Here is a 27,822-nt window from a genome sequence, read left to right as displayed (position 1 = left end):
ACACATGCGCAAACGCACACATACATAAATCCTGTCAGCCAGTCCAATGAAAGAGAGAATTAATTAGGATGTGAGTGAGTTTCTTGATGGCGGACATGTCAAGAAGACTGTTGTGTGTGCATGTTTTTGTGTTCGCTGAGCCCGTTTCCTGGATTCTGATTACATTTACATTTTATAGAGCTGTCTCCAATTAAGGAATTAGCGCTTTGGTGTTTCTCTGCTCATGTACTTGTTCATATTTAAAAAAAAAAAAAAAAAAGCTGCTGACACACACACTCTTGGACAGCCTCGTTAAGTGGAAAGTAAATCTCTCCAAATGCTTATTCTTTCTGGTAAAGGGCAAGACTTGATATTCTCACAACACTAAAATGGAACTGAGCTAAATAAAGAGCTGCATTGGGCCCACTGACACAAGTGTTGCAGTCTGCTATTGCTTCACGTCTTTTTTTTCCTCACATGGTCACAGCATTTCTTCATGCAAAAGAATACAAGTAAATAAAACAATCATGGGTTTTCAGCTGCTCTTTTTTTTTTTTTTTTTTTTTTTTGACTGCGAATAGAGAAAGTGGCTGCGACTTTTAAGATCTCACCACTAAGCCTGTTTAATGAGTGGTTGATGCTAACCAGGCATTGGAAATCCACTTCTCGCACACACGAACAGACACACACGCACACACGCACACACACACACACACACACGCACACACACGCACACACACTTGGTTTCGGTTATCCATCGATGTTGCCACTGAACAGAATTCAAGTCTGACTGTGCCAACAGGTCTTTGTAGAAACCTGACACAAATTATTGCCATTATATTTGATGATGAGCCATGACACAATATATCTAGTCCAGAGTGTAACATCTCTTCAACAATGTATTTGTGAGCGATCGGTACAAGGTCATCAGCAACATTAAATATCTAAACCTGGATAAACAACTTTCTAACATCGATTTTAGTCAGCAATTTTCTAGCCCAGTTGTTTTCAGGGAGGGGTCGCAGAACTTAAGGGGTGATGGAGCAGCTTCAGAAAAATTAAGAAAGAGAAAAAGTGGTTTAATTTGTTCCAGTACCGCGCTTGAAACTTGAAACATTTGTATCTTAAATTGTCTTCCCCTCTTAAAATGAATGGAATTGTCATTAATCCGTTCTTTTCCTCTGTGACTGAAATGCTACAAGTATTAATTTAGTCAAAACGAGCGTAAACTGAGGGGAGGAAGTCGCAAGGTCAGAAGTGGTGACTTGACAGTGAGTGACGGAAGCGACGAGTCGGGCACAATGAGCGCATATGTGGAAGGGGATAGCAGAGGCACGGCGGCGCGTGACTGCCGTGTCATCCTTTCATTAGTAGCTTGTTTACCTCTTTAATTCATCATTCCGTCCCTTTTATTGACTGGAGAGTGGGAGATCACTATCTCAAGGGTGTGCGGGCACGGGGGGTTGTCACATGAGCGACGTTCAGTCACCAGCTACATTTCATTTCCTGATGCCAGATAGATAGCATATAAAGTATCGCATCAACTTATCGCATCAACATATCGTATGATCTTCTCAAAGTCAATTAAAGCTCACGGGTACTGGGATGATGTCACCCAAAAATGTGTGATGGCTCACATCAGCTGTTTCATTCGGGAACAGAATCGAGGTGGACAAATTATTAGCTTTAGACATATTGACAATTTTTGCATTATAAGAATCGCCCAAAAACGAAAAAGTTTTTCTTTCCCACTCAAGTCAGTTAGGTGAGGTACATTTTACATTTTTGTGCTGTCATCAAACATATATTTTCTGCAAATTTAAAGGCCTATTCTACCTGATAATTTAACAGAAGGCATGTGTAAAATAGAGTCATCCGCAATCATGGATTCCTACCTGTTTCCCACAAGGCACACCCTGGACATAACTAGATTCATAGTCTTCCGCCGTCCGCTGGGTCACGCAGGTCGGTTTTATTTGGACATCTTTAGTTTTTATTGATATCTGAACATGAGATCTTTATTTTTTTTATGTTTGTTTTATGATCAAGTGGACATTTTTATGTTTCAACTGATATTTTAACCTGATTGTTTTGTTGGGGTAGGGGGTAGTGTGCAGTGGTTTTGAACTACTCTGTATGATACCGAGATTAATCGAACAAACACAATAATAACCCGTATTGTTCGCTTCATGTGTGATTTTGTCCGTTTTTAGAGCTTAATAAAATCTGTGCAGGCCATTTGGGCTTTAAACAGCATTGTAAGTGTACCTAATGATGTGATCTGTGAGCACAGTGGATTATAACAGATTTTGCAAAGAGGGATTCGGGGGGACGGTTCTATGTCGGGTTATATGGCTGTGCCCATGGCGTGTGTGTGTATGTGTGTGTGTGCATAGGCTTGTGGGAACACACAAACTGGCTTAGCCACCTGCTCTGTCATTGTACATCTCTCTCTTACACACACACACACACACACACACACACACACACGCACGCACAGTGGCGCACAATTGGAAAAGCATACATATATACGTGCATACGGTCCTCTGGGACACACTTGAGACATCTGGCTCCGTCTGTCTCTCTTTTCCTTCATTCTGTTGACCCCAGCCAAACACAAGCAACAGCAGCAGATCATGTCACTGTTGCAAAGTCCTCAACGCTTCTCTGCCTCACATACACAGATGGAGAGGAAATCTATTGAGAATGTTTTAGAGCTTTCTTGATAATATCCTTCGACTCTGCTTTTCTCTCTGCCGTTGTTTCGGTTCGAGTCAATGTTTAAAGCTGCTGGCTATTAGCTATGCAAATATTGACATGCAGCTTTGGCCTGCCAGCTATCAATTGAAATCAGCAAATCGATGGCACTAATAGCTGCTCATTAGCCACTTGATGCATTTGCAGGGCTAAACATCAGGAGCTGTCAGCGGCCCCGTAATCAATACACTCTAAAAGTATTAGCCTAGCAAGCCCTGCACTGGACACCTTTTTAATGAATCAACTTGTCTGTGCACAGTCGGTGGAGCACTTCTGACTTCTTGAGGTACTGTTCTGAACAGACAGACTTTTGTTGTTGTTGGTTGTTTGCATCTACTCAAAATAACAGCTATTTTTAAAAAGTTGGAGTGAGGGGGGGCAACTCAACTTATGAATTGGTTTTATATACGGTCGACCTGGGGAGAGCTGTTTGTCCCTGTTTTTTCAAACTTGCTGTCAAACTGAAAATGACAACTCAGTGCCGAGAAAACAGGTGAGCCCTTACGGTCGTTACCTCAGCCATTAGGCACTGAGATATCCTTTTCAGTCGACAGCAAGTGGTGTTGCAACGCAAAATGGCAGCCCCCAGGGATGGATAAAAACAAGTGGATTTTTCTCCTTAGTTCATATTCCACCAACACATTATTAATCAGCATGCCGTGTTTAGACAAGGGGAGGTACATAGAACATATTATTGTACGTAAAGTAAATCCTCAACTTGACATCCCCTTTAAAGAGAACACGGGAAACAATTGCACGCCGGCGTTTTCATGTAAACCTCTTCCAAATACAAAACAATAGCGATGTGTTCCATGTGACCACAGCAACTGTGAACAACAACATATGTTGCTTCAAGAAATGCTCTCAAAAATGGAAACATAAATACATAAAGTGAATGTGTACATTTTTGTCATTACATTTGTAATCTAAGTCAATTGTACTTTTCTCTACTTGGAGGCCCACCCGATCCAATGTTGTTGTCGTGACGATGTGGTCGCGGGCACCTACCCCAAATGAGTTATTAAATTGGGCCTTTGCTCACTTACGGTAAATCGGAGGGAGGTGTGCAATTCTGATACGATTATCAGTGTGTTTACCCCGCTGGGAACTGTTTCAATTTGTTAATAAACATTGTGGTAATGTCTCTTAAATAAGTAGTGGTGGTCCTGACGCTTGCATTGGAGCAGCCTGTTGTTTCAATCTTCAGAATGGGCCTGCACACATTATTCCTACGTCCAGGGTGCTCCTGTGGAGTAAAGGACATCTCTTCCGCCCCCATCTCATCACCCTGCTCAGCTTAACCGAGCAATTTGATGCCAAATATTGCGAGAGGTGCACGCGTGTGTGTATGTACGTGTGAGCTTGAGGGTTACACAAACAGCAGGCGCTCGCCTACAGGTAAGGCCCATTGGAGACTAGTGGAGAGAGAATGAAGAGCCGAGGTCTTTTTAAAGCGAGATTCCCCAGGCGTTGTCGCTGTCATATTCGCTAATGAAGCGCTAGCTGGAAAATGACTAAAGGAGATGGTAAACAACTAGTCGTCGTCATGTGTCGGTGTCTCATGCATCTGGGCTGCGAGATGGGGAGCGTGTGGGCGTATGCTGGGGGGATTCTCGCAGGTGGAGGCTGGCAGCCGGGGCAGTTGGCCGGTGGTGCAGCGAGAGAGAGCGAGGAAGAGGAGGAGGACGAGGGGGGGTACAGCAGAGATAAATCATTGGAGAGCAGGTTATTGGAAATGCAGAGAGATAAAAGAGTAAAGCAGCCAGTAATTGCCTTAAAGATCAGACTACAAAGCATTACTTTGGATTTCACAAGGCCAACCAGCAACAAAAGAGTGGTAATTTATGAGCTCGCTGGAAAAGAATAGCATAATTACATTAAAAATTAATGCTAATGAGGGCTAAAATGGCGAAGGTGCCGATTATGAAAGTTTGTATTCATCTTCCTTCGGCTGAGTGATGGCTAGTGGCTTGATTAATGGTTTAATTTCTGTCAATTAGCACTCCCCCCGCCCCTCAAAAAAATCTCTACTGAGACGAACCTAAATTGAGTGGTGAATTACATCTTTACAGCTGCACAGGGAGGCACTTAATTGAACCTTTGGATTTTGCTCCGTGAGCATGTGTTTCAATGCCTGGGTGTGGGTTAAGTCAAAATCAGCATTTATGTCAAGACATTGTTATCACTGCCAAGTAACTGGCAGTCGTCAAATTAAAATGTACAATCTAATGAGATCCAGTACAACACTCCTGCCTTTAAAATTTCAGCTATTTGTTTCAAAATACAATGTATTCAAACATTTGCCAGGAAGAGAAGTATCTTTAAAATGTTCATTCATGTTAAATGATTTATTTTTGTTTTTGAATTTCATGAGATGAATGTGATTTAGGCCTGCCCCACACAATCCTTTGCTCACTAAATTTGTTGGTAATATGGGGTTAAATGATAAAACAGATTATTTGATAAAACAACTTAATTTGTTGTTCTACTTCTTCCTTTCATAACTTTGCTGCTGTGAATCTGGAATTCTCCATTGCGAGACTAATAAAGGTTTTCATATCTTATCTTATCTTAATCATATTATATGAAACATGTTGCATATATCCCTGACGTTTCTGTCCACCCTGTCATTAACTGCCCTAAATATTCCTAAATACTGTTGATATTTCAATAACAAAACTAATCTGCTGGGGTAGCAATAGATTTTTAATATTTCGTCCTACTCCTTTTCAAATGCGGGTAATCCAGTAAATTAATACATAGCACGTTGTATATACATTGAATATTTCTGCTTTGCTCTTTAGTACTTCTTTCTTTTTTATCTGTTGATGGGCTTAATCTTGCTGTTTTTTGTTTTGTTGTTTTTACTGTTTTATGGTATATTGGACTCTTATTTTCATAGATGTTGGAAATAAATCCGTCCGCCCCAAAAACAATTTTTATTCTCTCTCTGACCACTTTGAATTGTTGATGCAGCTCTTGTTTTAAGTGTCATTAGATCTGATGTAATTGAATATATACTACACTCTCATGCAGTGAATTTGAAACGCTACCTCTAAAATGAATACAATATCAAATCAAGATTTACTGCAGTTTTTGGGCCCCGCAATAAAGCATGCAGTTATTTTTTCAGCTCCACTCAAGCACAACAAGTACTGCAGTAATTCAATTATTGGGGGGGGGGGGCACAACAAGTACTGCAGTAATTCAATTATTTGGGGGGGGGGGGGGGATTAGCACTAATGGTAAATTAAGTCGCTCCGTGCTTCGAAAAGTCAAGTGTTCTGCAGGCCCTCTGAGCATCTGACATGTGCTGTTGAACAGCGCCCTCTTGCGGCGACACACTGTCAACTGTTTTTTTCCAAGGCTTTGAAGGTTCCAAATCAAGCCGCCCATTGGCTTGTTTGATTTTCTCGGCTGCTCTTGCACTCCTAATCAATGAGGCGGACAAACAGCTATTTAGAGCGAACAATAGCATATTGATCCACTTGTCAACGTGGCTGTCTGTCCGACTCATCTCACTAATGATTCCCACTTTTATTTGGAGGTAACTGGAAGAGCACATTCTCACACCCTTCACTTTTTCTACCACTGGTTGAACTTTTGGATTGCAATTTCCCATTGTTATCAATTACATTTCGAGTGATTTACTGATTAGGCTCCAGCTCGCAGCAAAGACAAAACAAGTGCTGTACAAAATGGATGGATGGTTAATTCGTTCCAAAGTGGCCATCATGAAACCTTTATTACCTGTACAGAAGTGACGCTTTATCGTCATACAAGCACCGTATATTTCTATCTTCAGCGTGCTGAGCCGACATAGCGGTTAGCGTTTTGGTTGTTTACTGACCCCAAACCACTGGATCCATGCAGTGATGAGTTGACAACACAAATGATTGAATATCGGGGGATTGTAGCGATGATCCACTCAGCTGTTGTTTCTGGTTCCCCTGTTTTTTATGCTGTGTTTAATCCTAGTTTGATGAAACTGTCATAAGCAAAAGCAACATGGGCGCCGCTATTAGAGTGCAGCGCTCCTGCTGACTGACAGTCACAAATGAAACACAACTATTACTACTCACGTAGTCACACAATCTGGCGTACTGCGTGCCAGATGTTTTCCAGTGTTTATTAGGGTAATATAGAAAATATTTACTGCACCAGGGGAATTCACATGTCAAGGTAGTACAGTACTGTTGTTTAGTGTATCGAATCCTCTCTGCTGTATTTCTACCCACTGTAATGTCTTGAACAGTGAGACACACAAAATCTCTCTCTCCCTCTCACGTTCCTCTCCTCACTGTCACACAGAATAGCCTAATGCGCCGACAGTTAAAATCATTTGTCATATAATGTGTCAATATTAAATATCAACTTTGACCTCACCGAGCCGCCGAGTGCGCTCCACCCCCCTCCCCCCCTGCTCTGCTATTGATTTTTCCAGTCCGCCTCCGAGCTTACCGGCCTGCGCTCTCAAGTCCATTGTGTGTGATTTTGTTCATGAAATACATATCTGGGCTCCTGACATCTGACAAACAGAATGTGAGAGTCATCTTATCTACCCATAATGTGTTCCCCCCCCCAAAATCGGAGGTCCTAATGGATGGAATTTCTGCCAAGTGAATGAGCATGTGTCTATGGGTTTGACATTGATATTGCGTTGAGGCGACGCAGTGTGCTAGTGGTTAGGGCATCGGCCTTGCAGTTGAGAGGTCCTGGGTTCAAATTTCAGCCGAGGTTGCCTGGGATTTTGGACTCCCACATTCCCAAAATATGCACTTTAGGTTAATTGAAGGCTCCAAATTGTCCATCGGTGTGAATGTGAGTGTTTTTGTTTGTGCCCTGCGATTGGCGAGCAAGCAGCTCAGAAGGGGGACCCTGCCACTCACCCAAAGTCAGCTGGGATAGGCTCCAGCTCACCGGCAACCTAAATGAGGAAAAATGATGGATAGTTTGGTCACCCTTTTAGAATACAAGGGAAGGATTACATGAAAAGGAAATGAATAGTCTTCATGTACTGTACATCCATGTTGACTCGGTGGCGGTGTCGTGACTTCATCAAGCAATCCAGTTGCCGGAATGACTCTCATGGCAAGCTGAATCGTCACTCACGTGCCCGCACAGCTTCAAATCAAACCCGTTTTGTTTGAGCGCCATTACGAACCGTGTTATGATGTGTGTGCGTGTATGTGAGCGGGTCAGTGAAAAACTCAGACAAATATTCATGTATTCATTAAACACCCTGGCATCATGATGATATACTGCGACACCCATCCTGTTACAGATAATGGATTGAATTAATTCCTGCTATTTAGCTCTTGTATGGCATGCGTGTGTGAGTGAGCTACAATATGTACAAGTATGACCTCTCAAGTTGAACACAATCTCTTCACAATCTATGACAAATCCCCCATAGGAAATAATGGTCGGAGTTCCTGAGTCAAACTGCAACCATCATAATACTTAGTGTAAATGTGTTAAGTAACTATTAATATTCTTAGCGGTCATGTCAGTGTTTAACCAAAGCACCTTGCTGTAATATTACATTCAAACGACGGAACAAGCATACATAACGTCAAAAACTATCAGATAATGTGAGCGGATTACACCCACGCAGGGATGTTTTTCCTGCGGGAAGCTAGCTACCAAGTGGAAAAACACTTGTGGGATTCATAGGCAGATTTCCATTACCTAAGTGTGCATATTTAGCACCTTGCCAGCTGTCACTGTTACCAGTGAATGGTAACTGTCAATGTCTCTTGACACATTTTCAGAAATGGGCAGATAACTAAGAATTGTCTTGTTTAATTTTATACTTGATGGCCGGGTAGGCCATATATATACAGTGATCCCTCGCTACTTCGCGGTTCGTTTATCGCGGCTTCAATGCAACGCGGATTTTTTCAAACATATTTTTTTTTAAAAAACTTTTTTATTTTTTAAATATACATGGAGTACAGTACTGTATATGTTGCTCTATGTGACTCGCTGTTGTTTTGCAGCTTCTTGCGGACTTAAAAAATATATATAGTGTATGTATATATATATATATATAGTTTTTTTTAATGTATATATAATTTTTTTTTACCTGTATATGTTAATTGGTTGCTACCTCGCGGATTTTCGTTTATCGCGGGTGGTTTTGGTGCCCATTAACCCCGATGAACGAGGGATTACTGTATATATTAAACATACATTTTTATCTACACATACAATTGAGAATTCACTTTTCCATCACGTATTACTCAAAATACTGCTCTGTCAATGTCACCTTTAATGCATTGATAGAAAGATTTTCAGAAATGTTATGTGGTGTCCTAGATAGGCATTTAAGATTGTGACCAACTTGATTGTGTTTCCCCACATTTATGGTCACATTTCAAATTTTCCAGCGTTTATATATTTGAAGCATCAGAACGATACTAACCCCCCCCCCCCTCTCTTGAGAGTGTGGGCGTACTTTCACGTCGCTTGCCCAACAATTGAGTGCTTATTTTGATGACACCGCCCAAATAGTTGCGCACATGCGAGATTGACAGATGGAGAGATGGGCGAGTGCAGGGGAGGACGGATGGATGTGGAAACGAGGGATGTATTTTGACTGACTGGTTTCAAGATTGACAGCAACACAATAACGGTGCTGTTCATTTTTTATTTTTCTTCTTTCCAATTGCAAACTTTCCTTTTTGGCAATTCCTCTTACGCTTGTAAAAGCTGCGCTTTTTCAACAATGTACTGTATGATATGCACAGTCCGGATGTGTTTATATGCAGGAGTCATTGACTGAAAGACCTTCCCTGTCTTTGTGCATGATTGGACTAACCGCAACAACAATAGTCTGTGATCCACGAAAACGCTATGAAACCTAATCCCATTTTGTCTTCCTAATGAAATTCCACTGCAGCCAGTTTGTGTTCATATTTGTGATTATTTTACAATGCATTATTCCCGGTGTAATTTACTCTCATCTTGTTAGCATTTATTTACCGTCTTCGAGGGGCTGCTGCCATGCCCTTGGTGGCGCACCAGTGCTCTCCCTTAAAGATTAAAATAACATCCCATATGTCACATTACACATCAGGGAGCGTTATGCAGACAGATCATATGTAATCAAGTGGTCTCGCTCCGAACGGATTCTGCCGCCACCGTTTGGAACATGGTGAGGGGCCGGTGACCCCGTACAGGTGCTTTTTCTTCACACACCTCCTCCCCTGCTTTTTTTTTCTTAGAGGGAACTTCTCTCGAGGACCAAGTGCGAAGGATAAAGGACATCGAGGCTATCGAGAGCGACTCCTTTGTTCCACAGGCTTTCAAATCATCCCGGGACGACGTCAAGGTGCAGTTTTTGCTCCCTCATTCAATTCTCCTCTGACAAATCAAACGTTCCCATTCAGACAAAATGGTATGTCCTACATCTGTCACCCTCTCAGATGGAAACCAAACACATAAGTCGTTATTGAAATGTTCCCCCGATTTGATTTGTCGGAGATCTTTTGAGAAGACGAGCAACATCATGTGACACAGACTTTGTGTCCACTTTGGAGGACGCTGGCCAAGGTCGAGACCCACAACAATAGTGACCCCCACCTCAGGACCATGTCAAATTAAAAAAGAAAAAAGTAAATTAAAACTGTCCATTCTTTTTGTGAGTAAACAGTAAAATAATTCAATTTGCTTTTATACTTTATTTTGCAACCAACATTTCCCCACATCGTGTTTCTGTGATGATTTCAATTTCCTTAAAGACTAATTTGAGTAGGCCTTCAAAGTCTTTAATCACTTTAATACATACATTATCCTCAACTCTAGTCTAAAGGTTTAAGAACTACAGTATGTAGTCCAAAAAAAAAAAACAAATACAATGCGCTGGCTAGGCTGTGATAGGGGAATAAATTAACCTTCACTTAGGAACTTCCTTCTGCATTGAAGCAGCTATCAAGTTTCAGTAAAACAGGCCTTCTCAAATGGATCTAACCCAACTAGTTGCAATCATTGTTGTTTGTTGAAGACATCTCTGATTTGTGGCTTTCAATCTTGCGCAGACATAATGTGAAGCTCCCGCGGAGTGGGGAAGTGTTTAAGTGTCCGATAATTGCTTTCAAGTTATTTTTGACACTTTTTATAAGTTAACAATGTATTAAAATACAATACAATACAAAAATAATAATAACATTAATAACAGACCACCAAGAAGCTGACCACAATCAGTGGAAAAAAACATGAAATTGACCCAACGACCTTGTTCAAAGGTTTCTGCCTGACAGCGTTGGTATCGTTTACTGTACATTCAGTTTACTTTTACTAATTTTGGAAACTTTCCATGAGATGTGTGGGAATATTTATGATATTAATATTATTGTATTATTTTACATTCAGGCGTAAACCTTTTTGATTAAGGTGATGCGTGTGTGATCCTGTTATTGTGGCCGTATCTGATATTTTTACAAGTTGTTCAAACAGCCTCATGCATGCAACAGCCTTCCACTGCCACCTGGTGGACAAAAGTTGGCATGTCATTGCAACCGTCCAGGTTGTTTGTTTACTCCATCGTATTTTTGTTTCGATGTGAGTCAGATGCTTGACAAGCCCCTGCCCCCCGCAAAAAAACCCCTTTTTTTTTTTAAAGAAAATCAGGAAAACTGAAATGCATTTAAAAAAGACATAATCTGATCAAGCAAATACTACACAGTTCACACTCGTCCTTGCAGGTTCACAGCAAGTATCTTGTCTAACTTATAGACAAACTTCAAAACCTCAAAATTCCCACCATAATACTAACCCACCGTTGAAGGAAAGTGAGTCGCAAACATGACAACTAAAGAGGCGAAGCCACCACAAGAAACGCAAAGAGTAGATGAAACCATGCTACAATTAAAGATATGTTGACTGGTTGTGAAAGGTTCCATGCACATGGTTCTTGCACCTTATTAGACTGTAAAGAAGAGTGTGTTGATGTCATATTCTCTTATCATCATCCACTGTGCTTGTCCCACCCTCTTTCCCTATGTCTTAATAAACAATGTAACATTATTGTTAATCGGTTATCCTCTACAAAGCTATGCTAAATCAAGTTTAGAGTTTCTGGCTCCCTTACAGTCTCCAACCCATGTCATAATTTCATTGAATTAAAATGAGAACATGCATATTTATTCCAATCATTTTTATGCTCAGTATTATTGCAAGGTGTTTTTGATATATAATTATTTATTTTTCTATTTTTTTCTGCCTCAACCATTTCCGTTTTTCATGTCAGACTGACCCTGTGGTGAAGCAAGAGTCGGACAGGATGGATGACGCCGACCTCGATTTTCCCCTGTCCATTGTTTACAACGACAGCGACACTTTGGCTCATCCCGCTGTGAGTGGTCACCGTGACAGCCCCTCACGACACATTCCGTCCCAATCTGGCGCTCCGAACTCCTTTGTCCCCACGTTTCATTGCCAGCCAGTAAAATACTGCAAGTAGCATGAACACCGCCACCTGTGCAGTGTCACCGTGCATCGCATAGCAAGATCCTTACCACGTCTGTGCGCGCGTGCATGCTGCATATCCTTCTCCAATCACCTCCTCCTCTGCAGGGCAATGATGAAAAACGAGAAGGAAAACTTTCAACTGCACTAATGCTCCCCAGGGCTTCCCACTCATCTATCTCCAGTGGGCAAACTGAGTTATGACCTGACGTATGCAGATAACCCCCTCACACATATACGCATACAGCATATATAGACACATCACGGCCCTGCGACAGGCTGATGTATGGTACCAATATGCCCCAGGCGGGCCCTGGCCTCAGCTCCGCTCCCAATTAGAACAGATGAGTCACATTAGCCCGACCCACATCGTATCAACACACACACGCACACACACACACACACACACACACACTTTGCACTACGACACTAGCCCAGGGCCGACTGACAAGTGCTCACCGGTGTCGAACAAAATTACAGTAAAAAAAAAGCAGCGTCAGATTGGGAGTGAAGGAGTGACATGTTGCTCTCTGATATGCATGATAACACACACACACACACACACGCACGTGCAAGTGTGATAACACAACAAAATATCAACACACAATCCTTCAGTTTCATGGTGTTACTTCCTAATAAGCACTTCATCAGTGTGCAGCAGTGTGTTCTTATTAGGGCAGAGCAGTCAACAATCGACTTCAAATTGACATCACAATGTAGTAGAATTCCATTTTGAAATCACAAGGGCTGCAATTATGGGGGGGGGGCCTAATTTCTGTTTCTGTATTTAATTTCCCACAGAGTATTATTAAAGGTATTGATACTGTCCATTCGGCATTCAACTATAATGGGATGGAAGTCAAGTCCATTGCGAGTCGAATAACCGATGACATCACTGATATTTGGATTGTATTTACAGTATTGAGTTCCTCTCAGAACCATGCTCCTCACATTTAACCAAATTGAAGCCCACGGACAAGAATCAGGCAACAGAGGCAAGGAAAAACTCCCTCAAAGGAAAACCTCAGACACTCAGTATGGGCGGCTGTCTGCTTTGACTGGTTGGGTTGGTCGAAAAAAATGAGAGATGAGTGTTCATAATTACAGCGAGAGAAATGAGAACTGAAAAAAAAATGTCGCAAGTGTCAACGTCACCATACATGGCACCGCGAAGAATCAAAATGTGTCCTCTGTGCCTTCTGTCCTTCACAGCTGTTCATGGACAAAGAAAAGGCTGAGGAGATGTGGCTCAACAGGCTTATTTCACTGCGTCAGGAGAGGCTAATGGGAAGTCCTGTGTCCTAACCAAGGAACGCCAGGATAGCCGTCCGCTTCTAAGGATACCTTTGTTTGGGGACATTCATCACGGTTCGACAGAATTGTCGCTTCATTTTCGTCCGTCTGTTCTCTTGGGAATTTAAGCATATTGAAACCACGATGTGAATTTGGTTTGACTGCTGTGTTAGTATGCGCTTGTCAGTTAAAGAAAACCCTCCCAGTTAAAATGACAGCTTTGACTTTAACATCTTAGTACAGTGGAATTTTTTTTAAAAAGTCTACACACTCATGTTCAAATGCTACATTTTTGTAATGCAGTATAACTAATAGAGAGGTGAAGTTAAGATAAACACGTGTGCACACGCTCTTCTAACTGGGATAGTTCAAATTTCACATCCAAACTCATTCAAACTGTTAAATGGTAGTTAGCAGACCACCAAGTCCCCCTGATTAGCCCCAAATAATGTTTCGATGTTCTAGCAGTCTTTTCCTGCCCCAAATCATGATGCTTCCACCACCCTGCTTCATTTTTGGTGATGAGTAGTGTTTGCACCAAACATACTTTTTGGAATTATGGATTTCATTAGACCAAAACACATTTCCCCACATGACACTTTTGGCTTTTTCAAATACCTTTTTTTGTTTGTTTGTTTGGTTTTTCCTTGCAAACTACCATCTTGCTTCCACGAATGAGATGGGGGATTGTTATCACGTATTGGCAGAAATTTCTGTAGCTCATCCAATGTTGTCTGTCGTGTTCATTAGCCTCCCAGGACAGCTTTCTGGTCTTTTCAGCAATTCTGAAGCGATATCCAGTTCTTGGTAATTTCTCCACTTGATGACTGCTGTCTTTGCTGTGTTCCACGTTGTATTCATGCCATTTAAAGTCTACTGCACCCCTCCCCTGACTGATCCCTTTGAGTGAGACCCCACTGATGTTGTGGAAGCTGCCTGCAGATAATGGCTTGTTTTGCAGCATGTGACTTGAAAAATGTGAGGAAAAGCCTACAAGAATAGCTGACCTTTATTTGGAATTAAGATCACTTTTTTCAATTTAGTTCTGCAGGTTGAAGGTTCCTTTTCATAGTGGCAAAAGTATTTTTAATGATTTACATTTGTCTCTTTTTCTTATATAACCGGAGAAAGTGGCTTTTGAACCAGGGATGTGTGGCCTTTTTATATCCAGCGAATCCACGAATTGTCCTAGGTCAACAACTTAATTAATAAAAGAGCTGCTGTAAAGTTATCTCTTTTCCTTTTTAACTCTGTGACCTTGTTGGCTGTGCTTGATGCTGTTGAATAACGGGTTCATTCACGTCTGGATTTTAATTATCAGTGACAATATAAAGCAGTGTAAAGAACCAGAGCCGTGCCTATTTATGGAGCGTTCCAGATGGTAAATCTATACCCGGTGTGGGACACTTTGTCACTCCGACATCGCCTCCAAATAGCCAGTGTGGTAATGAAGTCCTACATACAAGCATGTTCGAAAGTAAGATCGACCACTCCTTAACCACAGCGTTAACATTGGTTCTTCACGTTATTCGATCCTAACACGCCGTCCCGATACTATGAATGGTAAATGCCATTTTGTAAGAAGGTATGTAAGTTACTCTGTAACAGTTACTTAACGTTGACGAGTATAAAAGAGTGTGAAATGTTGGACTTTTTACAAGAAGCTTCGAGAGTACCGTCGTCATAGCAACCCTCAGCGACACAACAGCCTCGTGGACACAAGTAGTCTTAATCGGCCAATCAGAGGACGGGATCACGTCACATGGTTGAATGTCCCCGGTGTCCGAAATCATCTAACCCCGCCTCCATGGTACAGTACTGTATTTACAATTGAGCCCGCCGCACCTGTGGCGCACACGGACTATTATGGTGATTTAAACCGTTAGTTTGATCATTTCATTATTTTCTTTTTGTTCACGGCATTTTCATCGAGATGTTCAGAAGCGGCAATTTTGGGGACTTTGATGAGGACCCCTTCTTCTCGTAAGTTGTTGGCCTCAAAATGTTAAGCTAGCTTGTTTAGCACTCCTGGAACGGGGTCCGATGTAAAATAATTTTAAAATAGAATGTTGGAAGAATTTTTTTTTCGGGACAAACCTGTAAAAATGGTACATGCATCTATATTTAATTATTTGCGTGTGTGTGTGTGAGAAATGTATTTTAATTTATTTAACTTGAAATGTTTGTAAAGGTTTCATCACTGAACTAACATGAATTTGCTTTTAAGTGTGTGTGTGTGTGTGTGTGTGAGAAAAAATTCGCTTTCTGCTTCGTGTCAAGTTCCAATTTTGTAATTAGATTACGTTAATGATCCTCAAATAATACTTTAAAGATTGACAGTTACTCTTATTTCTGTTCTAAATGTAGAAATGTGCTAGTGCTCAGTGCAGGGCTTATCTTTCTCGTGGAATACAGGGCCAAATCCACTTCTACTCCCTGTGGTGTTATGCTATCACTGAATTAAAGTTTCAAAAGTGCAGTCCATTTATTAAGCACAATTCAGTTGTATTTGTCTTTTTATTACAATAGGTTTCCTTTTCAAACGTTTATTTATGTACAGGTGAAGTGTTAATGCTCAAATTGTGCATTATGTTCAAAAATAAAAAATGACTGGGTCGACAATTTGTCTTGTCACATTTAATAGCAAGGTATGATACAGGTTTCAAAGTTTAATCTATGAACAACACAATTGTTTGAGGGCTAAGTATTAGTGGGTTTAATCAATTAAATATAAAGCATCTCAGCCCTCCATTTTTCTGAATGCTGCCTTTGGACGACATTTAGACACCCCTACTTTAAAAGAATGTTAGGAATTACAGTGGATGCTCTAAACTCACAGGAAGTAATGGGGGGAAAAAACTGAATAATCTGAGAAACAACACCTTTTTAACCATGCAGGCAAATGTTTTAAGCAACATTCTTAATCATCTCCTGTGTAGAGATCCATTCCGAGCACACCGGGATCACATGCGCCAGATGATGCGGAGCTTCTCTGAGCCATTTGGCGGACGCTTCATGCCCAGCATCATGGACGGAACAAGCCGCGACCATGACGCAGCAGAGCCTCCGGCATTGAGGGGCGAACACAGGGTGAGAACATGAGATGTATACGATCCGATCAACTGCACATCCAACTAATCCACACGTGCCCATCTCATTAGTGTAGTTTTACAGCAAGCAAACTATGAAGGCTTAAGTGGAGCAACACTTGCAAATGTTAGTGTTTGGTTTCGAAGAAGGTCAACACCCTTGGCCTCTCCAACCGTATCTGTCACCCACAGCAGTACTATTTATAGGCCATTGTTCACTGACACACTACAGTTATTTTGCAGGTAGAGTGTGGAATTTGTTCCAAATGTACTCTACAACAAAGCTAAAATAAAGAATAATTACTCCTGTTAGACATGAAAAAAAAATCAGAAGTTGAACTTGAAAGAAGCAGAGCCATCGGTTGAACTTCGGTTTTCGCAATTACTCTGTAAAAAGCAGGATTCAAACGAAATCTTGTGAAAACTGATACAATACCATAGTTTAACATCGGGCTGCACTATCAAATATTATTTTGGTGTATTCCACTGATTATCTATTAAGCGAGAAATCGGATAATTTATTTCGTATTCATAAAGAAAACAACATGAGCATGTGAGGTGCAGGCATTGTTTTTGTCCACTTGGGACCGCCACCCTTGCGTTCTACTGTAGTGTCTGTGACTTTGCATGTGTATGGCTTTCAGAGACCTGGCCTGATAAGTCACATGGGCATCAGCAAATGTGATTGGAGAGTTGGCTGTAGCCCATTAGCCAGCCCATAGCTGATTTTACATGGAGCCTTGTATTCCGATAAGAATGAAATCGAATGCTCAAATGAATGAAAATGTTACGTATAAAAACATGCAAGCATAATCGGACTAGTTTTCATTCGGCTTCACAAGGGTGATCTCTCTAAAGCTTCAAGGGAGCAATTTTCATCAACCTTATTTTGTAATTGAATTAAGAGAGTGTCAGAGATTTTCTCGGACAAAGTTAAAGAAATGACTCGGCACACAGGAAAATTGTCTTCAATATCGGCGGAAGCGGATCTCTGAGAGCGAACGACGGTTAGTTGCTCCGCGATCACACTCTCAGTCCCGCCACCGCGAGTTCGACATTTTATTGTAACATATGCAAAATACAAGAAAAACACTGCCCCCGATGTTTGCATGCCGCACCCCGGTCCGGCTCCTCGGTAGTGATTGGTTACCTGTTTTTCCAACTTGAACCACCAGTACATTGGCGCCTTTTCTGGCTGGTCTACATCGAATTAGCATGTTGTAGACTTTGCGGATGGTCAATGTCGTCTGGGCGCGACGGGTGTTCTCAACTCGTCTTTTGTTGCTCAACCGCTGTTCCCGAATTATTCATTCCCCTTTTGTGACCGAGTGTCGCCTTCTCCCCTGTGGTTGTCCACCTGTATTGACGTGCTAATTGTGGACTTCAACAGTCCCCCGGCCAGATGGCCGGCGCCTTTGTGTGCAGGCATTTGGGGGTGCTGGATACGCACCCAAACGCTTCGATGTGCCCAAATTAAATGAAACTTTAAACATGATACAATTTTGCTCATAGATTCCTCTAACAGAGAGTTATTCAATTCATCGCTGCGCTAACCTCAACTTTTTGGGGTTGGTCCTCTACAAAGGTTGATTTCAGTGCTTGTTATTTTTGCAAAACCATCCGTGATCAAACTAATATTGTCTTGGCCGCGAGTCAGAGGCAGTAGGCTAATGGAGACCAACCACCATTTTGTGTTCTCTCAAGTTTTCTCTCCCACACCATTTTCATTGTCCTGAGAAGTGGCGATTATTTCCCAAACAATTGACCGTCGTGTGTCTTGTGCCAGCAGTCCTCTCACCTTTAGAAATTGAAAAAAAATTGTACTGTACCAAACCAAATTGAACGGGGTTCCTTGGGAAAAAGGGGGACTCAAATTCTGTACCCGTTAACCTTCCCTCGAATCAGGACAGGAATGTGAATGGGTTGAATCCCTCCATGTCATGGAGGCCCATATATTTATCTTTGATAATGACTTTCACCACAAGCTTGCCCTCAATAAGCAGCAACTCGATGCCTCTTAATTACTCTGCAGCCTGCTGCCATTAACTACATAATGCGTCCTTGCTAATGACCTCAATGACTGAACCCCAGCTATCCAAACACATAATTTGATCCTTTTGGTTTGCATGGGGGACAGATATGCACAAAGGATTTTGCTGCCTGATATAATCTAATCAAATAGTCCAAATACCAGTGGTCAATGGTCTCTGAAAAATGGATGATGAACCCCGCTCACCCTTTCAGTTGCTGCTTCGGGCTGTCCGGCAAGAGAAAGGAACCTTTGGTGTGATAAACTTTCACTTCAGTTATCTTGTCACAGTTACATTTTAAAACTTGTGGTTTTCTCAAGAAGCAATCTTTTTCCGGACAAAGAGGCAGCGCGGCATCCGTAATCCAATTTGTAGATCTGCCAGACCATTTTTGTGCTTCTTCATCTCTTATTTCTCCTTGGACTCATATGTACTGTAGCCTATATACTCATTATACGTTGGGCCCCTGAGTTTTCAGATAGTATAGCTAAAATGTGACCCGTCTTAGCAAAATGAGTCGGAACGCACTCAGATAGATTCAGAGAAATGAGGCAGTCATGGTTCAAAAGTAACTTCTACCTCATTCATTGATTAACAGTTCCATTTTCATTGTGAAATATGTTATGTAAAATAAATTATGTAAAATACACTCATCAAATAAGTCACTCATTACCAATTGATCATGACCTCGCCATTGTAGATAGTCATGCTGGGAATCTCCAAGATATCAGTATCGATATAAAGGTGACGAGTCCTTTTTTTTGCTCAGGGGCGACTTGTGCATCGGCGTTGAAAATGAGTGCAAACGATACATGTCCAATAAAAAAAAAAGATTTTCACCTATGAATGATTTACTCAGAGTTCCCTTATGCCGTTGTTCCCAACTGTGTATGTACTGACATCCTTGGCCTTTTTCTTTTCTTGCCATCGACACATATGGAATTCGTTGACCGTCCTAGTTTAACATCGCTGTAGGCACGCAGCTCAAGGAGAGCGTGTCATAGCTACCTGTTCCTATAATGATGCAATGATTAACACTGACTACTGCAGCGTCTTATTGAGACCAGTTACTGACACCTATTTACACCAAAGGTTAAAGTGTTTAGTGAACCTAACGTGCATGTTTTTGGATTGTGCCAGAGTACCCGGAGAAAAGCCAGGCAAGCCCGAGGAGAACACGTAAACTCCACACAGGAAGGCTGCAGTCAAGCGATTCCAACTCCAAGCTTCAGAACTGTGAGGCAAACGTGTTGCCCCCCTTAAAACAATAAAACCTCAAAATCCAATGTCACTGAAAATACACTTTGGGAATTCAACCACAAAAAAAAATGTGTGTCACCTCAAAGCTTAAAAGGCCCTATCGTGTAGTCATAAAATCAAAGCAAAGGCACTGTTTTTGTTTACGTTGGTATGACAAGAGTCAACCAAAGTTAAGCATGTACGCGTCTGGCTTGTTCAAATCTGACTAAAAACATTCCTAATAGAGTTAACTCATTTACTACCAGCTCTTTTCAAAGCAGTTCCACAGATTGCCAGCTGTTTTAGAGCATTTTGGCTGATCTTTTACCACCAAACCCTCCCCCCAAAAAAGTTCTTTTTCCCCACTTTGCATTATATTTCAATCAGCGGTTGACCCAAACGCAAAAGCTATTATGTTCAGCAGAACATTGACTTTGACACTCGTGGGGGGTTTTTTGGAGGGGGGGGGGGTTGTTTTGTTTTGTTTTCTGCTTTTGTGACACCTGAAACAATAAAACAAGGCTAAGAAAGGCCTTTTGATGACAAAATAATTATTTAATCACAGCATAGCTCAAGTTAAATGCCAGTGGCGTTTTTACATCGTGTTCATCATTCACTCCATGAACTGCACAAAAACTCAAAATATTTGGGGTAAAAAGTAAGAATTTGTTCGTGTCATTGTATTCATTAATGATATTTGTACTTGCGCAGTGGGTGTAAGGTGCGTGGTGGCCCGACACGGCGCCATTGGGTTCCAGATTCTGTAACATAATCTTTTAGTTGTTATAGTAGTTGACAAACTTGAATTTCATCGACAAGCTGGGCGCGACCCTCGTCCAGGTTTGTCTGCTGAGAAACATACTTGAAATGTGGATTGTATACTCGTATAAAAGACAGTTGGATTTCACTTGACGAATATAAAAGTTCAAGGCAGTGAATGAGTTAAGATATTGTTCTATGGTACCTCTCAAAACTGAGCCTCACTGTTGTTTCATCAAGATTGGTGCAACTTTGCTTCAGTGTCACAATTTTTTGTTACCGGTAATCGTGGTTGGGGTAAAATTACAACTTTTTTTTTTAAATTCTGAAAATTAGACGTAATTGTCCTCGTATTCAACCATGTTCTCGTCGAAAAGTAGAAAAGCAAATCGTGCTTCAACACATTGGCTTCTTGAGGATGTGTCTGTTTTTAATTTTGTTATCTGGTTTGCGACGCATTCAATTCCCCATGGGAAAGGTAGTTCCTTCCATTTACCTTTCATGGAGTTAATGGAGCAAAGAGTGCTCACATTTCCCTGCTGTCTCCTGAGGGTAGCCATTCACTGCTTCGTATCACCTTTCCTCCTCTGGCCACACTTGTTTATAAATGTACCATCACACGGTGGTTTTTGAGTCTGAAAAGAATTCATTTTTTTATTTGTTAGAAATATTTCTTACCGTATTGTTGTTTAGATTCGATTAGAACTGGACTGTAGCATACTGAAAGGTGTTTCTGATCATGCGAACAGCCAAAATATGAGAGCCAAACTGTCAGTATGATGCAGTGACCAGTGGGCCCTTCACTACAGGTTCCTTATCTTGTACCCTCATTCTCTTCTGTTCAACAGCAGTCATGTCTAAACATAAGCAGGTCACAAATGGAAGTGGCATTTATTTGTCCACAGATGCCACCGTGGGATCAAATTGGCTTGCGAGATAGTGAGCAGGAGTGTTTTATTTACATCAGCTTGACCTTTTGGGGAAAGAGCTGAGTGAGCAGAGCAGAGCAGCCTTGGACTCTGCAGCCCCTGCGTAGTCTTCCCAGAATGAAGCTCAGTTTCAGTGTTAAAGCCCACGCTAATCTCTGGCAATGCGACCCAATTACACATGGAACACAAGTCATTCAACACCACGCTGATTGTACATAACACTGCACATAACACACACATACATAGATAGCAATAGATGCCAAGATGCTAAAGCGGGGGCTGCGGATTCATAAACACCGGCAGTTTTGTTCTCGATAAAAAGCCTCGTCTTCCTGTCCTCGACACTCAAAGCTTCAATATCCATCATTTTAAACTTTCACGTATCGTAAGTTTCAAAGGCAAACCAAACGATCTCTGGCACTTTTTGTGCTCTAACATTTTCTGTGCCTTTCCTGGACCTAAAAGTCAATGCTTATTTTTCTTATGATATTGTTTCAACCTCCAGGACCTCAGTCGCTCACTGTTGCCCTTTGACAGCACGGTGAGTATATTGTTCTTCAAGTAATGTTCAACTGTTAATCAATTTATTGTCAAATGCATCCTCTAACGCTTCCTCTATGACCCATCAAAGTCGCCCAACCTTGTACCAATCGTGTACCAAAAGTCACGATAACTTCTTTTCTTTTCATTCGGACAGAAGCAAAATGAACAGCTTCAGCTTTGCTGTTTTTGTAAGCCTATCGATCATTTCCGTGCCATCTGCGCTCTGCAAAATTGCCGCCACACAAGAAGATTTTTTTTTCTCTCCTCGACTGCAGTTCAGTGCCAGTTTTAGAAGCTTTATGGCCGTTACACTGCTCTAACATGTAATACAATTTAGACTATTTGTGATGAACAGCATCAGGACGGCTCCTACTACCACAATGGTTGAAAACACCTGACTCCTAGAGCAGACGTTTGCACAAAGCCAGGGAAAAAGTCTATCCAGATGGCTGTACTCAAACTCGGCATCTACAAAAGCTTGATCCAGCGGATGCCTCCCGAGTTCCAGCGCAGCCGTCTGGATAGACTTTCCCTGGCTCTGTGCGAATGCCTGCTCTCGGAGTTTGGCGTTTTCATCCATAGGGTTAGTAGCAGCATGCCACTCTACTCTCCGCTACAAAACAAGTGGCTGTCTTTCAGCTTTTCATATCCACTCTCTCCCCTCCCAAGTTCCCGGTGAATCTTTTCCACTGCCCTATGATAAGCACATATCCTGTCGCTTGGAACTTGCCATGATAGCGTAAATTGCACAACACATTGGCGCAGTGTTATTGGCAAACAGCCTCTAAAACTGGCTCTGATTTGCATTCAGGGAGAAAAAACGTCTTGCAACACTGCTTCAATGTCACTTTACGAGGTACACGCTTGAAAAAACCTGCAAAGCCTAAACTGTCAAAATGATGATGGCCTCACGTCGATTCATATCTGTCCAAATGATACCAGAAATGAAATCCAAAAGAAGTTTTTATTTTCAAGCGCCCTTTTTGATATTCAATTCGTCCATGTATTTGCATAACCAAACAAATTGCTCGATTTGCACAACCAAACTCGATTCAAAATGGTTATTGAAGAATTCCTGTATATTTCATATTTTTTGTTTTTTCTACTACCTCATTTAAATAAAAATGGTGGTGTTGTCCATCGACATTAAAATGAAAAGAGTGTTTGTTGCAGTGTTTCCGTGCCTATCAATTAGATTTTCTTTAGTTTTCCAGCAAACTAAAGTGCATGTTTTTGGCATGTGGGAGGCCAAAGTACCTGCAGAAAACCCAAACAAGCATAAGGAAAACATGCAAACTCTGCGCATGAAGGCCTGACCTTCAGATTGGAACTCCAAACCTCAGAACTGATGCAGACGCGCTAACCATTAGTCCACAGTGCTTGCATGTCAAATGTGAAACACTGTAGCCTGGCAAAAGGTACTACGCAGGCGGCGAGGGACTTGAGACGCATGACAATTTTTATGACTTGCGACTTGCTCAGCTAAAGCCTATGAAATATTTATACTCTCTCCTAGTTCATGTTCATATAACTTTAATCGGTGTGAATAAACTTTTGTGTATGATCAATGAAAAAAAAAACAATCATGCCAATATACGTTGGGACTGTTGCAACCAACCCACGCGATAACTCAGTTCGACTTGTTTAAAATCGAGCGAGGACTTGACTTGCTTGAAACGTGAAGGTAAAGACTGGACGCAAGACGTTATATCGTTTTTTGTTTTTTAACCAGGAGCCAGGGATGAGCGGGTGTGTACACAAACAGAACTCGACTGCATCACGTCTTAAAATAATAATGAGCTGACAATTTTACTGCAAAGTATGTCTAATTACTCTTCACAATTCAATCCTAACCGGTGTCCAAGTCATGAAATAATAATTGTTTGTATGTGGGTTACTGTCACGTTGCCTAGGTTTATGTCAATGTAAGTAGGTCCCAGTGTGGTGAATGTCCCATTTAGTTGATGTAACAGACATGACGCATATAGCACGCCGATCCCGACGCATGTTTTGTTTGTACATGCACGAATATAGAGTTGTTTATGAGCTGATAATGCCTCGAGAGCAGGTGGCATCCAAGCATAACCGTCCGACTGCTACGACTATTTTTTCTACCTTGTGTGTTTGCGCAGGACCCCCCGACGAACCCTTTTGGCATGTTTGACAGCATCATGACCAACATGAGGAGCAGGGTGGACGGGATGTACAAAAACTTTGTGAGTTCATGCCAAAAAACGTTTTCATGTCTCTTATGTTTGCATTGCAAGTAAAATGGCGTTGATTTACGTTTGTGTGTCAGGACAACATGTCCACAGATGCAAACACCCATTCGTTCAGCTCCTCGTCCGTCATGACGTATTCCAAGGTTGGAAACGACCCTCCTAAAGTCTTCCAGGCCTCGTCGTCGACACGCCGGGCCCCAGGAGGTGTAAGTGCATCAACAGAGGGATATGTTGACCAAACTGTTAACTCAACTTTATTTAGACAGCCGAAATCAGTAAAGCTATTGATGGCTCTCTGACAGTAGTAGTAAAAGTTGATTTTTTGATGTAGTCTCAGACTGAAGCTGTACTTTTTTTTTTTTATGGTGAATGAGTTGAATGATTTTCTCCCTATCGATATGCTTGTTCATGTGCAGGTGAAGGAGACAGTGAGAGCCTTGAAAGACTCTGAAAGTGGTCTGGAGAAGATGGCCATCGGTCACCACATCCAAGACAGAGGACACGTCGTTGAGAAGAAAATGAACAAGAAAACGGGAGATAAGGAGCTCATACAAGACTTCCAGAATATGGATGAATGTGGGTTAAGGAGTTTCATCAGTGTCATCAATTGCATTGCATTCATTTTGCTTGTCCTGCCCTTCACCTTCACATTCTGACTTTGCTCTCTTAGCTGAAGCACAGTCCTTTGACGAGGAGTGGCAGAAGGAGTTGTCCAAGTTTAGGCCGTCTGGCTCCCCGGCTCAGCTGGAGCCGTCCCGACGTCGCAGAGGTCAGCAGGCATCTCTAGCTGGTCCTGAGAGGACCCACAGGTTAGTAATATCATAGGTTAATACAATGGTACCTCCGTTTATGAGACCCAATTTGTTGTGGGTTTTTTTTCAAGAGATTAGTTGCCACAAGAGCCATTGCTCAAAAAAAAATGTTTCCAGTGCTCAATGGTGGAAGCAAACTTTACAACAATGCGCAATATTTTGACAGATCGGGAACAATTCTTAAAAAGGCACTTCAAGCTGTTTATTGCCACTCCGAGTTGAAGTTTACTTAAATAACAAACATTTCTTCGATGGAAGTCAGGTATCTTAAGGTTAACGCAATGCAAAAGGCTCTAGACAGGCTCACAAATCCACTATCAATGTTGAAGTAATTTTAACATTTATACAACTTATTCACAGGCATTTTTTTATCTTCGGCAAAAACAAACGACTTATTACACTTTAATTTATTATTGCCGTATATCAGTCAACATTTGAAGTTCAATCAAAATTGTCTGGGGGAAAAAATGCCTTCAACGGTGCAGGAAAAATGTCAACCTTGTCATGAGTGATGTTTTTTTTTTTAACATTTATTTTGTGCATGCAAATACTTCATGTTTTCTTTTTCTACTTTCTTGCCTCCAATTTTGCTGCTGTAGATTGCGAATTCCTCCATTGTGAGACAAATAAAGGTTTACTTATCTTATGTCACAAACAACTCAGAAAACAGCTGAAAGATAGCGTTTACTTTGTCTATTTTTTGTGACGACACCACAGAGGCTTACCAAGGATGACAAAGAGAACATATTTTCTCTTGCACTTGTCTTCATTAGAGTCACACTTGGCTTTGGGCAAGAGGCTGGGTATACCCTGGACTGGTTGCCAGTTAATCGCGGGGTACACACATTCACATTTATAGACAATTAAGAGAATTAATAAACCGATCATGCATGTTTTTGGAAAGTAGGAGGAAGTGGAGGAAATCCCACGCTAGCCCAGGGAGAGCATGCAAAGTTGACAGTCAAACCCTGAATTTCTTGTGTTTGATTTGGAGGTTCTGCTATAACCAACAATAGAGAAAACATAAAACAATGGCTTTGTTTAATGTTTTGTTGTCTTCCACAGAGAACAACCCAAGTCCAAACCTAAAAGTATCCTCAAAGCTTCCAACTCGACAAAGCAGTAAAATCATCAACATCCTCGCAAGTCTCAATTGCTCACAATACACACATTATGGTATCATCCCCACGACTAAATCAGATGGAGCTGACCCATTAATTGAAACGTGACACATTTTTGACGCTGTTGTACTGGTCACTGCTTCTCAAGGTTTGTTAGTGTTGCGCAGTTTATGCGCAGCAACTTGGCGGTTAGTATTATTGCCGTCAGAGATTGCGTATTTTCAATAGCAGTCACGTCTACCGTTTTGGTGGCAGTGGCACAAAGCATTGAGGAAGTCAGGAAGTGAAGTGTTGCAACTAACAGGATAAGAGTTAGCTGGATTCTAAATGAGTGGACCAATTGGTGTCCTCCAAAGAGATAGGTGAGAGATGGACAGTAAGTGGCAGCTACGCAACGCCTGAAGAAATAAGCGTGGATGCTACCACAGGTGGTTTTAACAGGCAGACAACGCAGCCGTTTATTTTATTTTATTTATTTTTTTTTCAGTTTTAACCCATGAGACACTAGCTGTTGACCTACATGATGAATGCTGAAAAAGGAATTCGACTTAAAACTGTCACCATAGGGACGTAACAACTTCAGTTACTGACTTAGGAATCACTATTGCACTTAAAATAGGTCAAAAGTATCTTGCCCCGAGTACCTGAAATGTCTTGTATCTGCTGTAATCTTCGTACAAAGGAACATTTCTTTCCCTTTTTTGTATTGTTCATTTTTCATCCAAGCTCAGTAACGCCATTTGCAACTGTTCTTGTATATTTTGAATATACATTTAGCATAAAAAAATAAAATGTCTCCACCAAAATGTGTCGACAGCTATTTTGGGTCCAAGCAGTTGAAATCAACACTTTACAATGAAAGCATAAGTTGGTAAGTACACATTTGGCACCACCTACTGGACAAAATGAAGCACAACCTTTTAAGCCCGCTTTGGAATTTGTTACTCCTGAGTCCTGACCACCCTTTACGAAAGGATGTTGACCCTAATTTATTTACGACAGTAACATTCAAAGCAACAGCACACCGACGTAGTTAACTACGATCAATACTTTAAAAAATTAAAAACGTAATAAAACGTTTGCTTATTGGCACAAGTGGAGAGTCAATGGGGCCAAAAAAATGAACGTTCAAAGCAAAGGAAATTTCTTGGACAATGGGCAAATCCAAAATGAATGAAAACATCAGAGATTCTTGGACAAAAAGTATTTGTAAGAATGGGCAAATCAAAAACATCAGAGATTCTTGCACAAAAAAAGTATTTATCTTTTTTATTTTAATATTACGTTTGGATTTAAAGTCCGCATGGAATAGACCTACGATAGCAATACGATGACGTCAGTTAGCAAAAGCAGAGTCTAATTCCTTTGAAACTTTGCCGTTTTGGGAAAGAAGCACCTTTTCATCTCCTTATCATGATGATGTAATCCTACAAAGGTGCCGGAAAGGTGGTATAAAGGTTAGGAGATGGGACTTTCTGAAGAGGCCCCAAGTAAATGGAAGTATTATTGCCATCAGAGATTGAGTTCAAATTTCTAGCACAGACACAACAGTCTTTGTCTTTTAAAAATGCTTGGAAA

General features: G+C 41.3%; 2 protein-coding genes across 5 annotated transcripts in view; both read left to right on the top strand.

The window, feature by feature from the left end:
- rsrc1 (arginine/serine-rich coiled-coil 1) overlaps window positions 1–14,731 on the top strand; it is a 118,698-nt gene extending 103,967 nt beyond the window's left edge. Inside the window, exons 8-10 of the mRNA XM_086125226.1 lie at window positions 9,966–10,072; window positions 11,990–12,094; window positions 13,420–14,731. Of these exons, the coding sequence (XP_085981352.1) occupies window positions 9,966–10,072; window positions 11,990–12,094; window positions 13,420–13,512 (305 nt within the window). The 3' untranslated portion in view covers window positions 13,513–14,731. The remainder of the gene's footprint in view (window positions 1–9,965; window positions 10,073–11,989; window positions 12,095–13,419) is intronic.
- Window positions 14,732–15,334: 603 nt separating this feature from the next.
- On the top strand, window positions 15,335–27,050 carry mlf1 (myeloid leukemia factor 1). Of its 4 annotated transcripts, XM_086125227.1 has the most exons (9): window positions 15,335–15,483; window positions 16,440–16,590; window positions 19,760–19,855; window positions 22,052–22,087; window positions 24,222–24,305; window positions 24,389–24,517; window positions 24,728–24,887; window positions 24,982–25,120; window positions 26,189–27,050. In XM_086125227.1, exons 1-9 carry the CDS (start codon window positions 15,434–15,436, stop codon window positions 26,247–26,249), a joined length of 906 nt encoding a protein of 301 aa, XP_085981353.1. In that variant the 5' UTR covers window positions 15,335–15,433; the 3' UTR covers window positions 26,250–27,050. The 4 variants fall into 4 exon arrangements, with proteins under 4 accessions (XP_085981353.1, XP_085981355.1, XP_085981354.1 ...); XM_086125229.1 differs by lacking the exon at window positions 19,760–19,855; XM_086125228.1 differs by lacking the exon at window positions 22,052–22,087.
- Window positions 27,051–27,822: the final 772 nt, after the last annotated feature.

This window comes from Hippocampus guttulatus, chromosome 12 (genome assembly GCF_054856545.1).
Source record: "Hippocampus guttulatus isolate MCC_2025c chromosome 12, RoL_Hgut_1.0, whole genome shotgun sequence".
Classification (NCBI taxonomy): Eukaryota; Metazoa; Chordata; class Actinopteri; order Syngnathiformes; family Syngnathidae; genus Hippocampus; species Hippocampus guttulatus.
The sequence above is the reverse complement of the archived record's forward strand: the minus strand, read 5'-3'. Positions and strand labels throughout refer to the sequence as shown.